The 18,885-nt window shown below is 43.3% G+C and overlaps 1 protein-coding gene across 1 annotated transcript; it reads right to left on the reverse strand.

Moving 5' to 3' along the window:
- Positions 1-255: 255 nt before the first annotated feature.
- Positions 256-17,509, reverse strand: stk35 (serine/threonine kinase 35). Its single transcript, XM_056385827.1, has 3 exons — positions 16,235-17,509; positions 12,445-13,255; positions 256-3,504 (listed from the first exon to the last, which is right to left on the reverse strand). Exons 1-2 carry the CDS (start codon positions 16,779-16,781, stop codon positions 12,513-12,515), a joined length of 1,290 nt encoding a protein of 429 aa, XP_056241802.1. The 5' UTR covers positions 16,782-17,509; the 3' UTR covers positions 256-3,504; positions 12,445-12,512.
- Positions 17,510-18,885: the final 1,376 nt, after the last annotated feature.

Below are 18,885 nucleotides of genomic sequence, written 5' to 3' on the forward strand. Positions count from 1 at the left end.
TTATTTTTTTGTAGTGTCAGATAAAAAAAATAAACAATTCGTGCACACAGGATAAAAATGGCTGCATAAAAAAGCAGCAGTAAAATTATATATTAATATTATTTTTTACTTGCACTGAATTAATTTTTAAAATCAACATTGGTCCTCCATCATAACGACCAAATGTCCGTTCATCTTCCAGTATTTTAACACTATAAATGCTTTTTTTTCCTCCATAATGTCAAGCAATGAAATACTCCATAATCCAGACAGTCATAATTTTGATCATTTATTTCAAGAAAAGTTAACAAACATATTTACAGCAAAAAAAGAACAAAAAAAGAACAAAAAAAAAAAAAAACATGATTGTGTGATGCTTCCTCAACATCTAATGGCTCCTGTCAGCTTCATTAACAAAAACAGTTCTTATTAAACACAACATCTGTAATAAGCTTCTCTGTACACACTGGAAATATGCACTAAGAAAAAAGTTCAAGATATTACACACAGCTGTTTGAGAAGGGCGTGGCTCTGTACGGTGTTTACAGTGAGGCAGTGAAACATTTTGCATAGTGTAAAGTGTTTTCAAGTGGAGTCATCACTAGACTGAAGAGAGCTAAACCAACGGCTCATACAGAAACACAGTGACAGCAGGGGAGTGGACAACAAGGGTTAGTGATGATGACTGTAAAGATCCTCAGCTATCTTCTGCACTATCAACACAGCAACGCCACTAACAGTCTTTTAACCATGTTTATCTTTAACTAAAGAAACAGGTAGATTGAACACTGCTGAGATTCAACATCCCCAAAAGGGAAAATAACAGACTTTCTAGTAGCGACACTCGTCCTTTAGCACAAAGAGAAAAATCAAACACCTTCATTCAACAACTACAGCTCCTGTGAGTGTCAAGGCGCAATGACATTCAACACAAATATGCTAATTCTCTGTCTTGATCGTAACTGACACTTTCAGGATCAGTGACATTTATTGAATCAAACTGAAACATTCAATCGGAAGCAGCTCCTCCTGAATTCACACATTAATCCAGTTGTATATATCATTGTTATGTTTCAGCTGTTTTTTTTAATAATATATTACTGTATTATAGTATTTTTTGTTTAATGTATACGCGATGCTGCCACTAAACAGCAGTTCATTTTATTTGTCACATGCCAAGGTACAATGTACAGTGAAATGAGGGTTGGACTTGGCAGGAGGGCAGACTGTGCAAAACTGCATAAAACATGCTAAGTTGTTTGAAACACACTGAGGCTTTCAGGCGTACACGTGCAGACACTAATCTGACCTGATGGGAGCTGTAGTTGTGGAAATGAAACAATATGAATGTGATCTGGTGGTGGGTGAGGACTAGCTCTGTAATACAAACGTTAACAGGTGCAGCAGATGTGGTCAATATAAAGGAAACAGCTCTATGTTACCTGTAGTTAAGCAGAACAGCACACAGAGAAATCAGTCGGAGGTCAGTTCAGATCCAGTCTGAGGTAAAAATCTATCCCACTCAAGCAAAGTATCAGAAAATAAGACAAGTTCACTAATGAGACTGAGAGGTTGTTTCTAGACCCAAATCTACATCTACTGCCGAGTCACTGAACTCAACCTGAACGCTACACAGTGCTGTGAAACCACAGGCAGGTGCTGGTCGTTCCTCTGGTCTGTGCAGGAGAGTGAAAGCTAAAATCTCTCTAGGTCTGGAACATACAAACCATCTCAAGTACCATCTCACTGTCGTGTGACTTGTGGCTCCATATTTTTGTTTAACTAACCCCACTCTCACAACACCGACAGCAGCTACAACCAAACCGCTGCCTGAGCGTGCACTACAGCTACATGCCACTGCAAAGAGTCTGGAGCACTTCAGTAAAGGGGGGGGGTGGGGGTGGGGGGGGGGGGGGGTGGCTGCTTCTGGGGATTATTTCCAGATGCCAAATCTTCAAATTTCCTGTGAGAGCCCTTGAATCAGATTCAGCCACAGATGGCTCAATACTGCTCAGGTGTCTGAGACTGTTTACACCCAGTATTCACATCACAACAATCAAGAGACTTTCATCCACTCACTCAACAGGAAGAGCAATGCTCAGTATTTCCACGTGTGTCCATTAACTTGAGTCCGACACTGACACACTCAACCCCAGTGTAAAAACCATTCAGTACAAAGTTAGTCAACCACAGGACGTAAGTTAGCAAATATGTTAATACTGATCTTTGCAGTGATGATACAAAGATTTATGACTATTTGTCCAACAGACGCTCTTTGGATTCAGCAGAAACCGATGCCCAATAAAACCAGTCTGAATTTCCTGCTAAACATTGTTTGGTAACAGTTGTGCAGTACTGAATGGAGATGCTACAGGCCAGCTGCTTCTGAAGGTGTGAATTATACAGTTCACCTTCAAAACAACATGATAACCATCAACATTCACATTCGTTCTGCCTGTGTGGCAAAGATCTGTGAAACAACCCTGTAAACCTTCTTAACACGAGCAAACATGACACTGACGGAGAAACATTTGGAGACTCAGCGTCACGATTGCACTGGAGCTTCTGGGTAGCGGAGGGAAACCAAGTGATCACAGTCTAATGTGATATTACTGCAGCCTGGGATATTGTTTAAGAGTGTGACATCACTGAAAGCAAATGGTCAATTGTGCATTTTTACAGACAGAGACCTGCAAGAGACTCATGAAGTCTGTCTGTGAAGTCTGTGAGCTTCTCACACTGGAACCCCAAAAAAATAATTTTATTTAAAAATCCAATCGCACTTGGTGTGAATCATCTTGAAGGCACAAGGATGTTCGGGGCAGTGTGATGTTCACACACATGTTAAACACTGGATGGCCCGTGCTTTGACTTCAGAACACTAATCCAGCCCAGTGACCTGAGCCACAGTCCAGTCCAGTACCAGTGATAGGGGAGAGCAGGCTGCTGGGAACAAGAGTCAACAAATATAAAGCAAAAGATATAAACCAGGTTGTCACATCCAGTCATCATCCACCAGTTAAACATCCTCTGCTCCACCGTGAGTGGCCTCTTTTACACAGCCTTTATTCACCTTTGTATAAAAGGTATGAACATGGAATCGGGGGGGAGGGGGCATTAAGCCGGAAGGCGGAGGTAGTCACAGAGCTGGATCGAGGTCAGTGTAAGAAAGTGAGAGCCAGCACGGCAGGACAGTTGTGTTACACATCACGCCTCTGATTCCTGAATGCTGGCGTGCCGTCTAACATCACACACTTGTTGGTGGTGGTGGTGGTGGTGGTGGGGCATTACACTGGCTTTGTTTGGTTCAGTGTTTAAGCAAAGGCGGCGTAACGGGGGGTCGATTGTAAGTGGATGGTGCTGGAGGTAAACTGCTGTGATCTGATTTGCATACAGAGTTTTGGAATCATCAGCCAATCTGTCACTTCCCGCTCAAATTATGATTGTGGATTCTTCACAGTTCAGTCTTGTCAGGTGTCTGAGTCCTTTTTTCCACTGAAGTCCACGTCCATGTCGTAAACAAAGCTGCGGAGACACAAAGTACAAAAAGGTCAGCAAACAAGAAAACCACTTTATAACAATTATCGTCACATGTAATTAAATACGAACACGCTTCGGATATAATCGGCTGATTTCTGCACCTTCACAATCAGAAAAAACTAATCTGACAACAACAAAGCCACGAGCTGGTTGACAATAGTGAAGTCACTGGCTGTGACACAGGGTTTCTACATCTACCTCACAACACGGCCTGACACCTGAGTGCACTTCCTGCCTGTGGATGTGTCCAGGTTTGGTTCAGCGCTGTGCTCCACTAATAGCCTAGCGGCTCACACGCCACAGCTCCGGCCTGCAGCAGCTTGTTCCTCTTTCCATGGGTTGCATAACCTCACAGCACATGGTACAAACACAAGTGGGTCAGCTTAGCAGGAAACATGCATGTTAGAGATGATGTGCTGAACGGAGACGTGGAAAGTGCTTATGTCACTGTTGAGGAATATGTACTGTACAGTTTACTATTCACAAAGTGGTGCTACTGGAAAAATTGTGCCCTCAAGCAAATAAAAACAAGAGCAGATATTGGCTCTGAAAACATGAAACTCATCTTCACAGTGAGTTCAGTCCACAGGATCCTCTCAGATAACTGTAACATCACTGCAGGGCTGTCAGCTCACAACGGATCCTGTTAAACCCTGACTCTCCATCCACCTGTGTTCTGGTCCAAGGTTTGACAGAAGCTACTTTAACGTCATTTGTTCATCTCTGAGCAAAGCAGAAGGACTCTGTCGTTTACCCCCACGCTCTGACCAAGGCTCTTAAAACCCCCAGTGTTGTTGACAGAACTGGCTGCTCTGAGATCAGTGCCTTGCCTTTGTTGTCTCTTGTTTTTACAGAAGCATCTCTGAGCATCCTCTATACATGGTGTGTGAACTTTCTGAGCTCTGTGACCCGATGCACACGCTTTACGAGCATGCCTGTCATACCTGAGTACACACCCTGCCATAGATGCGTTACACAACTCTACACTCTGAATGTGTTGTATTTGGTCGCAAACAGAGAAAGTGTTGACAGTAGCGGCTACGATTGTCTCGCAGTTGGAAAAGAAGCTTAAGGCTGTTTTCTGTCGGACGATCAGACGACCGCTTTGTTTGGTGTTGTCCTCAGCAGAGAGAGTGAGGGACATGGGGGACATGGAATCAAGTCCCCAAGACGCTGCTCTATTGGTGCTGTTCTGTAGAGGACCCTGACCTCTGACTTCTGATCTATTTCCTCTACACAGCAGCAAAGAATCACATTACCAGCCAGACCTAAATTGACATCCCACTGATCCCACTGTAACGACCACACAGGTCCATTTATGACATATGTGAAGTGTAAACATGTTCACCTGTGCAGAGACCAGACTTCTGTCTGTGTCGCTAATGACAGATAATCGTGTATGAATGCATGTAGAGTGTAGGAATGTGCATGTGCCTCTTGTTTTAAAGGTCCCATCTTGTATAAAGTGAGATTTCCGTGTCTTTTTTTATTATAAAGCAGGTTTTAGTTCTATATTAATACTGTGAAAGTATCAAAGCGCTCAGTCCAGAGAAACACACACAGCCTGTATTCAGAAACTGAGCCTGAAAACGAACCGTCAGGACTTCTGTAACTTTGTGATGTCACAACAAAGCAGTCACCGCTCTCAGCCATGCTCCAAGCCCCGCCCACCTGGGCTGAGCCTCTCTTCTGATTGGCTCGCTGACCTGTTGTTACTAGAGCTCCAGAAAGAAGACTGAGAGAACAGATGTAAAACTACACAGAGCTGGACCTGTAACAGAAACAGTCAGCGTTTGTGCTCTGTGCTCTGAATACTGCTGAATGCTGAACCCTGATTAAACTGACATGCTACAACATATTAACATCTGACCCTGCCCCCCTCCGGTCAGACCCTTGCTGAAGTCGGCGTATCATTTTTCTGCTACATAAATAAGCAAAATGAAGGAAAACAGGTGAAGGTCAAAGCCCAGCAAATCCTGGACTAACACAGGCCTGCTGCCTTCTCAGCCGTCCTGCCAGCCTTTTGTTGTTGCATAACCCAAAGCAGACTGACTCGTTAAAAACCAGCAGAGACCGGTATCTGTGGGGGAAGTGATGGGGGCTGGTTTATTGTGAGCCTGGGACACTGTGGCAGCTCTCTATGATGATTACCAGTTAGAGAGCGGAGTGTTGGCTTTTTACGACCTCGGGTGGTTTTGTGGCTGCGCAGCATGCAAAGCAACACATTCCTTATAGCTGGCATTCAAAAGAACTATTCATTATGTAAGTTTAGGTGTGTGAGTACCCCCTGATGCAAAACTGACAAAGCATTTCCAAAGAATATAGGACAAAGAGCAGTATGATGGTCAGCTCTGATGACCAGTGAGTCATCAACAGTCAGTCAAATGGGTCCTTGTGCTTTCTAATAAGAGCTGCCATTAAGAGATGTTTCATGCTGTCATGATCAGGTATCCAGAACGACTGCTGTCTGTCTGTTGTACAACTGAGTGTTACTGAGTGTAAATAAATGTCTATTGACAAATTGCAGGTTTTCTCCTGATGCTCCCGATGACCAGTCCAATGATTACAGACGGGTCTGTTGTCAGTCGATATAACAAAACATAACATCGTGAAACTATCGTGTATCAACATTTTCTTACAACCTCATATGAGAGCACACAAAAACTCAACAGATGAGATGGGATGATCTTGGAGCCAAAAAATATAAATATCTAATTTGTCCAAACTCTGAAAATTTTATCACAAACATCTTCAGAGCATTTGTAGAGTTTCAAAATCAATAGCTGAAAATTCGATCAGGACTAATATTTTCCAAGGCCAAGCCTCACGTTGGTTAAAGGTTTGCTTTTTGTGCATCCCTCAGATGATCCTGCTATCTTCACACAGTCGATAACGGCAGCGAACAACAAATCCAAATCTCTGCTCTCTGCAACAGATGCTGACCACACCTCTTTCCATCCATTATTTATTGGTCAAAATGAACCCTGTCAGCTTTGTTAGAGCCTCTCAAACAAAACGAACCGTCACCACAACAGTGAAACCAAAGAGAAACCACCGAGAGGCCAGACCACATACAGCACCTGCGGTGATTGTGGGGCTGCGATAGCTGATGCGCAGACTGCGATGAGATTAACACAGTGTAAAGAGCTTACAACCCATTAGCTCCAACACAGTCACCATGAATGGGGACAGCGGAGTGGAAGAAATGTGGATCCATGTTATGACAGAGCACTGTGGGATCGCAGGATGTCCAGGACTGTACGGGGTGCTGGAAGGTGAAGCATTAACTGTAGATTTTTATGGACAAATGGCATAAAAAATAAAAAGCAAGGGGTCAGATTACAGAACTCTTTCCTCTCACTCTCCAGTTTTCAACCTTTGAATAAACACAAGAACATAAAGAGGTGTTTCCTCTGAATCGTTTGTGTAGGAACTTGTTTTTGCAGTTCTCACTTTGCGCCCTGAGGGCCCTAAGGAAATATTTACAACCATTACAGCCACTGAATACTCACTTTTACAACCATGTTGCATAAGAACGTCCATGCGTTAATCACACCCACTCCCAAAATCTCATAAAGATATCCTCCCTCTGGCATTTCTCAGCCCCTCCATAATACCCCCTGCTGACTGAGCCCATGCAGAACATACCGTACCCTGCCTTGAAACTGCTGTCCAAACAACCCCATTTCCTTTAGAGGAGCAAGACCAGCGTTCCCTCAGAGCCCACCGTCTTTGTTTAAAATCTACACTTCTTTGGAAGGACTGCATGGAGAAAAACCTGCTTGGAGGCATCAGTATACTCATTAGGAGGCATTCATGGGTGCAGTATAAGGACAACACCCTGAAAATGCCTCAACTTGTAAAACGCCTGATCAGGCTGTCAATGAAATCAAAAAGGATGAAGTGAAGACTGTAGATGTAGGAGGGTCGGGGCTTACAGCGCTCTGGCCTGGTTTAGACTAAGGCGACACACGGCTGGCAGCCAGCAAGAGGACAAAATGTTCCCGACGCAAGCCTCCATAAGCCCTGAACCACGAGTGGCGCTCTCATTGTCCAGCAGAGGAGGCGAGGGAGGGAGAGGGGATGGACAGGGAGGATGGGTGTGACCGATGGGCGGGGCGACAACACAGAGACACACATGGTTATGATATGACGTCGACAACACAACAGTCCTGATCCATGTCATTAGATATTCAGTATTTGCCAAAACACGCGCTCATATGTTTTTCAGCACTGTGTGCAACGTGAACGCATCACGTTTTTTGCCACTTTATTAAAAAGGACAAACTGAAATATCACATTGACAGAAGTATTCAGACACTTTACTATGGCACTTATAATTTAGCTCAGGTGCCTCCCATTCCTCGTGATCATCTTTGAGATGTTGATTGGAGTCCACCTGTGGGGAATTCGGCTGATCTGATATGATGTGGAAAGACAAACACCTGTCTGTAAACGGTCTCACAGCTGAGAACGCAGATCAGAGCACAAACCATGAGGAACAGCTGTTGAACTACCACACAGCTACATTCAAGCCCGGCTACACCAACAATACAGTGCCAAGGAAAGGGCTATTTGACGGCAAGATAAAGTGGTGATCAATAATAAACACAATCTAACTGAACCATGTCCCTCCCCGCACTGACTGAACCAGATCCCACATACTGCCCAGACACTTCCAACTGGTTTTCTGAGTGTTGTGTCCAGTATCTGTGACATCGTCAGCTGCCCACTCACTTCAGCAGCTCCTGACATAAATACTAACATGCAGCAACAACTACCCCCACCCCCACCCCCACCCCCACCCCCACTCCGCCCCACCCCCACCCTCTGTTTACAGTCTCTAATCCCCCTCTCCAACAGATGACAGGTTTTCCCATTGAACCAGTGCAATGCTGTGGTCATGTTGCGTAACATGCTATCCCATCATGCCACAAGAGAACGAGGCCAAACTGCAGCAGAGTCCATCGGCGACCGCGCTGACAGTCGAGAGCTGAGAGGTGTTGCGTCACAGAGCGAGGCGGCGGCGGCGTCGCTGGGCAGCGGCTTACAATGAGGGGTTAACAGAGGATGGTTTCAGGATTGGACAGCTAATTGTCAAACAAACGTTGGGATTAGTCCTGGTCAATGGAGGGTTCAAGTTCAAACAAACAGATGGATGGTTTGGGTCACTGAGCATCAACTCGGTGGCTGATTGATGTGCTACAAGGACCAAGGAGTTTCTGCTCTAAATAGCAAACGAACACGATTAACATCTTCAAGAGACACTTTTATTTCACTGTCACTGCTGAGGAAGTTAGTTCCTCCTGAGTGTGCAGGTTTGTTTAGGGGGGAGGGTGTGGGAGGTTTCAAATCTAATAAAATCAGTGAGGTTGAGTCATGATTCTTAAAGTAAAAGTTAAGATAATTTTTTTCATATAAAGTGTCAGCTGGTTTTCTGTTTGGGCATTTCCAAAAGTTCGGAAATACTGAAAGTATCGTCAGTCATTATTCGGTCAAAAAAGAAATTCACTAAGACCCGCTAACATCAAGCTTTTGTCATCAATGTAAAAGGCCACAATCGGCATTCACTCCCAGGTCAAAGGACTCCGCAGCAGATGCGGGTATTTACTGACGTAAACACAACACCCGGATGAACTCGCTAATTTTGCCCTTTTCCCGTGCTGTGATGTTTTCCTGAGAACAAACACGGAAAACACACCTGCACCTGCACAGTGCTGTTAAACCAGAAACACTGCAGCTACACTGGACGCAGGGATGGAGAACTACTTCCTGAACTCTTCGTTACTATGGTGATTTAACAGTGGCCTGCTGTATGTTTAAATAAACACCAGTAATACAATCATTATGTGAAGATAATGTAAACATCGTACTCTGATTATTAATGTGATTACATTCATAGTCAGAAGAAGCATAAGCAGGAAGTAATTTAAGAGTGTGGAAGAAATAATGTATGATGAATACTCTTATTTTAGTCTCATTATGAAAGCACAATTGAAAATGTTCACACTTTCATCCAACTCACAGTTTTATTCTGTTTTACGACATAACATGAAAATGTAAAGTGACAATCCTACGGCTGAAAAATAATTACAATACTGTTTTATAATCTGTGTTTTAGAAGATGGTTTGAGCTGTTGTGGCCGAAAATTTCATTTCAGCTCAGACTAAACGATATTTTAAAAAATCATATTATATTGGCAGATATTGTTATAATTTCAGTTGTAATAGTCGTAATGGTCATTTTGGATTGTCACTGAAAAGAATATAAAAATGATGATGTTGTGATTTTTGCTGGGGTCTGTATCAAACAAACGTGGAGAATACGATTTATTTGGCATCTGTGCAACACCACAGTGCAGATGTGTCAGTCGGTCCCATTTCCTTCACTCTGAACAAAGAAACAGCAACAATGCACAGTGGTGGGAACGAAGAGGTTTGATGCAGCAGGAAACATGCAAATGACTGAGTGAGCAAACAGGAGGTAGTGATGCACTTATCAGAATAATCCAGGCTTTGTGTTCACTGTCAGTGACATAAATATCACAGGAGGGAGTGACATCACAGATGTAATTCACAGCCAGGTGTGGATATGAACCAGGTACAGCACGTGTCCTGAACACATGTCAGGTAATGCCAAAAAACTTGTTGTTGCTGTTGGAGCATCTCTGCCAATAACTCATTGTTTTCTGCCTCACACACTAACACACACACACACACACCCACCCACCCACCCACACAGACACACACACACACACACACACACCCTGGCTGTGTGTGTTTAATCAAAGCCAGGCGGTTTGCCCTCAGGCCCAGAGTGTACCAATCTAAAAGTTGTCCTCCCTCCTGCTCACATAGCTGTGCTCTTACACCACCCTCTCCCCCCACCCTCCGAGGCCACAGCACACCTCTTATTACCTTCCCTCACCTCGACACACACTTTTGTATTTGTGAATTCACTTTTAAGCAAGAATCCTGCAGTGATGGGGAACAACTTGGTTGATCATCCCTCCTCTTTTTGACTGTATCAGTAGTTCAGGTTTGTGTCTTGACGTCAGCGCTCTGCAGCAGACACTTTGCCTCTTGTTAGCCAAAGATTCCAGCGTCACTGTCAGAGAATCAGGAACAGCAGTCAAGCTTAGGAAATGATTGGACTGGAGGGACTAGACCAGCATGTCACCTGATGTCTCGTCAGGTTCACTGACAGAAGACCAGCTAATGAATTATTTATTATTTCGCAGCACTTTTCTTAAAGGTCAGGATTAAAGATTATTTTCCCAATAAGGAAGAGAACATACAACCTGAATAGTAAAATTATCTCTCACATTGTCAACTGTAAATATGATTCTCATTATTGATTTATCTGCTGATTATTTTCTCAATTCATTTTGTCAACAAAATGTCAGAAAATAGTGAACATGCCTGATAAAACCTCCAGCCTTCAAGGTTACAGTTATTATTATCATTATCCTTAGTATTCTCTCTCTCTGGCCCTGTACAAACTTGTCATGAAGCACACAAAAATTTACAAAAGATGTACACTACATCAATCAAGCTAGACCATCATGCATTGCGGCCTGTCTCGTGATAGTGTTGCAGAAAAAGAAGTACTCTGTCACACCAGGCTAGCTGCTAATGTTAGCTGCTAGCTAATATGATTTTATTACCCATTACCCTGAGTTCCAGCGAGCATAATACTCCGCGGACGTCTCAGCTGTGCAGTGAGTCACCTCATGCTCTGCCTGAACAGCAGGATTTCAAACATTATTATGAAAACGCATGTCGGGACCATGTTTTAAAAAAGAATACAACCTGACAAAACTGTAAGAACTGACACAAACAGAGTAAAGATTGCTCTGTGGACACAAATTAAAACGTAAATAATACATGAAAGATTTGTAAAAGTTGCACGTCTTGTAAGATAGCAAGTATTGTAATCAATTTTGCCTCATATAGATGCTCTGGCATTTGTTTATGCAACAGGGGTAATAATTACAAATATCTGGCACATAATTATGAAGCAATTTGACATCCAAGTAGAGTCTGAAATGTGTCAACTGCTGTCTGCACTTTTCCTCTACTGAGTCTTTTCTGTAGCAAACACTATACACAGGGCGAGTGAACAGGTGGACAATCTGAAAACAGCCTATCTCTGTCTCTCTCTCGCTCACAGGGAATGTTGTGTCTCGGTGTAGACCGGCCCTGTATGAAAAGTGCCCTGAGATAACTTCTGTTTTGATTTGGCAACATAAACATAACATTAACTTTGACTCCAGTTGCAACATCCATCACCGTTCATAAACCCACTACCTGATCCAACTTTGTGGTGCACACAGTTGAGGATCACTAGCAACATTTCAGGTGGGCTGACGTTCAGCTTCACCTGAAGCTTTTTTGTGTCTCATTCTTTGAATCTCTCAGCTGACCCGTACTACTGTCAGTGTGTCTACTGGCACTATTAAAACGGCTTCTTTATCGATTGTAAAGCAGAGCAGGGGAAAGATATTTCTGAAACACACATTAAAAAGTGGTAAACCACAACAACCAGCGACTTCACACTGTGGGAAGCTGTTAAATGAGGGACGTCCCGGCCGGTGACCAGGACAGGAAAGGCTAATATTGTCAGCTGAAAGGAAGATTACTGGCGTTCAGCCCCATGTTACCAAAGGCCAGTGTCCCCTTTAAGCCAGTGACGGTGAGTCGTGTGGCACAGAGGAGCCTGCAGGTTTTAATTCCCTCTAATCACTGCAGCAGCTTCACTGACTGCTCCTCCTCTCCGGTTAAAGGTGGATGAATCAGTGAAATTAGCTGTCATGTGGTGTGGCTGGTTAAAAACCTGCACCTTCTTCTGTTGTACTGAAAAAGCTGAGAGAACAAGGTAGGAGGGTCCTGACACTAATAAGCTATCAAGGAAGCTGAGCTTACCTGGGAAGGAAGAGGTCCCTTCTTTGACTGGTTAGGGTAAAAAGGAGAGGTTTTGGAAAGGGGGGTCGTCACGCTGCGCACGTGACTTGGTCCATCCGCACCTCCAGCTGGAGGGCATCCGGTCGGTCCTGAGGGTTGACTGCGAGCATGTCCTGGAGGAGTTTCTTCACTCCCTCAGACATGGAGCTCCTGGCCTTCTGAGGGATGTGGAGAACCATCTTGGGGTTCTCCAGCAGAGCCTCCCCAACAGGTACGATCTCTGTGCCCTGCCGTATGTAGGTGCCCAGCAATTCACGCTTGGACTCTGCGTCGATGAAAGTGATCCGTTCGATCATCGCCCAGATGATGATGCCCAGGGCGAAGATGTCAGCCTTGGCCGTGTAGTGACCCTCCCACACCTCGGGGGCCATGTAGAAGTCTGAGCCACAAGCTGACGACAACCAGAACTTGTTGATGTTAACGATGTTGTTCTGGTTGCTGCCTCTGCCGCCCGCCCCCGCTGCAGGGTGTTCTTCACTGTTCTTGGAGTTCAGGCCTGCACAAACTTTACTGAGGCCAAAGTCGGCAACTTTGAGAACAGGAGAACCAGATTTCTGCGAGATGAGGATGTTGTCTGGCTTCAGATCACGATGAACGATGTTGTTCTTGTGCAGGAAAGCTACCGCACTCGTCAACTGCCGCATAAAGCTCTTGTTGGTCTGGGGGTCGGGCCGGCGAGACAGGATGTACTGGTTGAGGTCCCCACCCTCGCAAAACTCCATGACAAACCAGAGGTAGCACGGCTCCTCTGGGTAACCCAGGATACGCTCCCCTGCAGCAGATTGGAGGAGGAAAGATATGACCTGATTAGTGACATAACTGAATTCAATCTTTGGCAATTTAAGGCCAGTTCAGAGCTGGTGTCAACATCCATATGAGATGTGCTCCGATCACAAGTGCAGATTTCTAAGTACACCCCCACCCCCTCTTTCTCCCCTCAACCCCACCGGATGAGGTGGTCTGGGCCAAATGTGACCACATCGTTTTAGCAGTGAACACAAATGCGTCCTGGGCCACATTGAAGGACCGCCTACTCTACTGACGTCCTCTGCCACAGTCTGATTAGTCCCGCCACAGTTTCAAACTACAACTGAACGACATGCAAAAAAAAAAATCATATTGTGATTATTTTGGCAGATATTGCAATTATGATATGAATCACAATTTCAGTTGGAACAGTAATATTTGCATTTCATTTAGACTGAAAAAATATAAATATGATGGTGATGTGATATTTGTTGGGGCCTGTACCAAACATGTTTGTTCCTTTTACGTCGAGAGAATATGATTTGTAGGCACGACGTCTCTGTCACACCACAAAGCTTCGTTTACGGTCTGTTGTTACACATTTTATCATTATCCTGTGATTTGGATATTGACCTCGGCCATATTGTGATTTTGATAATATTTTTATGAATTGTTCACCCATAACTAAAACCTTATTTCACTGTAGAGCTGTGAGCAGAGCAATGACTCGCTCAACTCCTCCGTACCCGGTCTCTCTCTCTCTCACACAAACAAACAAACAACAACAGACCCGTTTGTCACAGTCGAACTGGCTAGAAACGAGTGTTCATTTCCATATAGAGCGAAGAGGTGAGATCTCATCACAAGTGGATTGCAGAGCACCAACATTATACCTGTCACATGTGGAGACGTATTCTAATGCCAGGTGTAAGCTGCCACTTGTGATCGGATCACTGCAGACGGATGTTAATGCACGTCAGAACAGGTCTGAACAGGACCTTAGTCGGGTCATTAGTGATGCTCCATGGACAGGACCATAACAAGTGTAAAAACACTTACTCCATTCCTTAAAACCATTACACTGACTCATACACAAGTGAAGTATAAATACAGCCACTTCAGCCCAGTATTTGACATGTTAATCGCTCTCTGTCTGAGCGATGAGAGGCTGTGGCTCACGACCACGTGCTCTTTATAAGTTGATGACTTGTCAGAAACAGAAGTCCTCCACAGGGTTTTCACAGGTACTCAGTCTGTTTTTCTGAGGAAGTGACACCATTCTCTGCGGTTCGTAGCTGCACGTGACAGACTGTATCACGGACAAACACTCTGCTGTGTCACTGCCACTTCAAAGAGCCTCTCGTGTGAGGCTTCAGACCTCAAACTTTCTTTCTACGTTTCATCGGCAGCAGAGAGGCTTCGTCGCTCTCAGCCGGTCGAGGCAGCTCAAGGTTCATGTTTGTTTTAAGTAAACAAACGTTTTCTTAAGGATCCAAACAATTGTGACCAAGATGTGTTATGAGCTTGTCAGTGCTCTGTTTGCATTTGCTTGTTTTTAAATGTCTTTTATCACTGCGATCTTGATATGAGTTATCTAAATATTTGTATTTATTCAAATGTGTTTGTTTTTAAATGGTATTTTAATGTCATTAATGTATTTCCATGCCTCAGTAAAGCACTTTGTGTGAATGGCACTGTATAAATAAACTTGTTTTGCCTGATGATGACTTAATGAAGTCCACTACCTGATCTCATGGTTGTCTTTAAACTTTAAAAACTAAGACAAACGCTAAGTGGGCCTAAAGAAAAACAAGTCATTTCCACTGTTTTCCAAATCCTACAAACATTAGCACTTGGTGGCTGCAGAAGATGTCAGCTCAAGATTAATATTTCATTTCAAAAGCCTGAGTGGTTACACTTACGTAACAGCCAGGCTATTAAAAGAAAAGAAGCTAACACTGAACCCTGATTCAGTTGTAACAATGGATTTGTTTGGACTGGTTTCATTTTTAACAGAATAGGTTATTATTGCTATTTTAATTCTAAATTTCACTTGGATGAAGATATATTTAATAGTTTCTGTCTATTTCTCTGAGGACTACAAAGCAATAACAAAGGAGGTGATAAGTAGGTCAAACTGGATTCATGACAACAATGATACATACAGAAGTGAATTAAAATGGAGCTGTCATAAGATGTAAAAACTGCCGTTTTTCATTAGAATATTAAATATTACACCATTACGTCATTGTTTAGGTTGTGAGATTACAGTCAATAAGCAATGGGTTAACATGTTTCCAAGTAGTACACTGTGTTCTCTCATGAGCTCAGGGCAACACAGTGTACTCTCTGTGCCTACTATAGGTAACCTATAGGGACGTCACTGACTGACAGAGAAAACATAACTGTGACTTTTAATTCACAAAATCCTATTTGAGAGAATGAGCCCTAAATTATGCATACAGCTTATAGTTTGTTTGTTATTACATAAACATTATAACATATATATATTCTCGACATTATTTAGCAAGTTAAGTACAGATACAGTAACAGCACCTCAGTCAAATCTTAATGTAAATAATCTTTACATTATATAACTGTAAATGACTGTAATAAGCAAAGTTTTATTTATTTTTTATTAATTTAATTAGTAACCCTGAGCCACAATTATGTTTACACTTGCCACCATCAGGTACAGACTCAAAGTGCAAGTTTGAATAGATCTTTAACCCATTTGTAGTTGAATTTAATTTTATTAAAACATGAGCCAACTGAGCTTTTAATTTAAAAAAAAAAAAAAAAAAGGGCTCCTAGAGTTTGGATTTGAGGCTTAAGCTGGAAAAATCCCTATCACCCTTTAAACTACCTATTAAGACTGATTTTTATAGACGTGCTTCAGGACTGAGGACTCACAGGAGTTTGTGCATGTATTGTTCAATCACTACAAGTTCTGGCCTTATTGTGCTGCTAACCACTTAGCAAAACACGAGAGTAGGCTGTGTACCTTTGAGTGACGTCTCCACCAGCCGCAGGTACTGTTTGGACCTCTTGTTTCCGTGACTCATCTTCTGGGCCAGGCCGTTCCTCTGCAGAACACACTCCTCCAGCTGGACCACGTTCTGGTGTCGGTTCTCCAGGCTCGTCAGGGCCCAGAACTCGGCCAGAGCCAGCTCCACGTTTTCCGGGGCGTCGCACTGGAGCCTCTTCACTGCCACCCTGGCCCCCGTTTTCCTGGCAACAGCCTCGTACACCACCCCGTAGCTCCCCCGGCCGACCTCCCGGAGCAGGCTGTAGCGGGGCGACACCACCATGGCGGGATCCAGGCGGTCATTTCGGAGGAAGCTAATGGAAAAGCAGTCATCGTCCTCTTCCTCCTCCATTGGCTCAGTGTGATTGTTGTCCTCCACCGTGAGGGAGCGGAGGACTTTGCAAGCCTCCCGCTTCATCTTCCCGGCCGCACTCCGCCTGCAGCCTCGCACACCGCCGCTTACCTTTCTCCTCTTCTTCCCGTTGCAAATATCCATAACTTCTTTTTTGTTGAAAGTAAGCATGAAGGGAGGACGTGTTTCTCTTTCATTACTTTAGCTCTAAACTAATAAAGTTTGACGTCCTGACGTCTACCTGCTTGTTGTTCGGAGAGGTTAAACGCCAGTCTGTCAGTAGTTTATATCTTTGTGCTGTTAGTGAAGAGAGGTGAAGTGCCACGGGCCGTTCAGCTGCACGAACTAGTTTGGCTTCATAAACAAAATGTTCCAGCTCGCTAGTACAGGCAGGGAACAGTGGGCGTGGTTTACTCTGAAGCTCGCTGTGATTGGCGGAGAGACAAAACATCTCGCGATGGTGAAAGAGGTGGAGAATGTAGCGAGCACGCTACGTTTGTTTTTAGTTTGAAATACTAGCCGTGATATGGTTATACCTTTAGAGATTTTAAAGGGTTAACTGAACTAACAGAGAGTAACCCGGTACCGGATCTTTCCTCCGTCCGTGCTGAGCCGTTCCGTGGCAGCATGGACTAACGGGAGAGGCGGGGTCACATGTACACAGGTATGGGCAGAGCCACCAGTTCCCCACTGCATCACGCACCAGTAACAAACATGGAAAGACTCACCCGGGATTTTACAAATACTGGTCATTCTAATTGACTCCAGGAAATGTTGACAATAAATATTAAGTTTGCAAAAATGATTTAATTGCCTTTTTATTTTTTAAATTTCGTTATTACGTTAATTGTTGAATTGTATTTCGATTTTAATTTTGTAAAAAAAAAAATTAATTCTAATTAAAAAATTTTGGCGCTATACAAATAAAGTTGAATTGATTTGTTTTGTTTATTTTATATACATATATATAATACATGACCATTGCACCTAAACCTAAACAAACTGCCACCGTTCCATAAGCGCAACCATGTTTTTCTTTTATTGTAACTATGAACAAGCCGCCACAGGGAACTTCTTCAGGAGACATTTCTATGGATTGTACAGGGACAAAAAACTTAAATGGTAGCTGAGGTTGGAGGACAATTTGATGTAAACACACCAGATTTCAAGTCACCTGTAGGACATGTCACACAAAAAGAAAACGTATTGAAGGTGCACTGGTCAGTGTGCTAATGTAATAATATTGGTGGTTTTCTGAAGAGCTTATATGCATAAATCTGGAAAAGACACTGCCAGTTGTTTGTTAAACTATTCATTACAACCATCTGGGCCTGACATTGTTAGAACTGACCATCAGAATGATCTGTCATCCTGACAGCCATTTGGTTTTGGTAACACAGCTAAAAACCCAGTACTGTCAGATAAAAACAAGTCCTGCTTTTGTATAATGCCATACCATTGTAGCATTCATTACCCTGCATACCAGACTGGCTGAATTTAGAGAGCAGACTGTCTATTGTCACAGCTCAGTGGCCAGTAAAGCTTTATTGGTGGCTCTAATCAAAAGGGGAATTTACTGAAGCTTAGGCTACTGCACTGCAATCAGCGGGAATGTAACTGAGGACACAGCACCATACACTCTTCACATGTTTATGTCTCAGGACCTAGATGACACACAAGATAAAATAATGAAGACCTTAAAACTATCCAGGGTCCCTCTAAGACAGGATTTTAAAGATTAGGCGCAGGTGTCAACTTAGTGCTTTTCATTAATGTACTGCATAAAGTATTACCAAAGAAATTTAAAGTTAACCAAGGTACCACAAACACCACATAACAAACATGAACCTGTTGGGACCCTCCGAAGATCTGTGGCATCACAGGGCAGTCCCTGACTTCAATTGTTTAGTAATCCAACATTGCCACCATCCCATCAAACCAGAACTTCAACTTCTTGTAGCTATAAAATATACATATGCAAACTTCAATGGATAGACTACCTTCAATCCTGCTGCACATTCATCTTACTAACTAATTTCAAATATATATGAGTATTATCAGCAAAATGTTTTAAAACCTGAAGTACGAAACTTTTGTCTCCTCCTTCTGGCAGTGAGAGTAACAACACAAACACTGTCGATGCGTGGCATGATACGGGAGGCGCCACAACTTGAATGTGAAAAAAATGTTTCCATTTCACTTTTCTGAAATATTACTTTGCCTAGAGTTTTTTTCAAAATACATCTATTAGTTGTTGTTTTTTTAAGTTTAAGGT

This window comes from Seriola aureovittata, chromosome 9, assembly GCF_021018895.1.
Source record: "Seriola aureovittata isolate HTS-2021-v1 ecotype China chromosome 9, ASM2101889v1, whole genome shotgun sequence".
In the NCBI taxonomy this organism is placed as follows: domain Eukaryota; kingdom Metazoa; phylum Chordata; class Actinopteri; order Carangiformes; family Carangidae; genus Seriola; species Seriola aureovittata.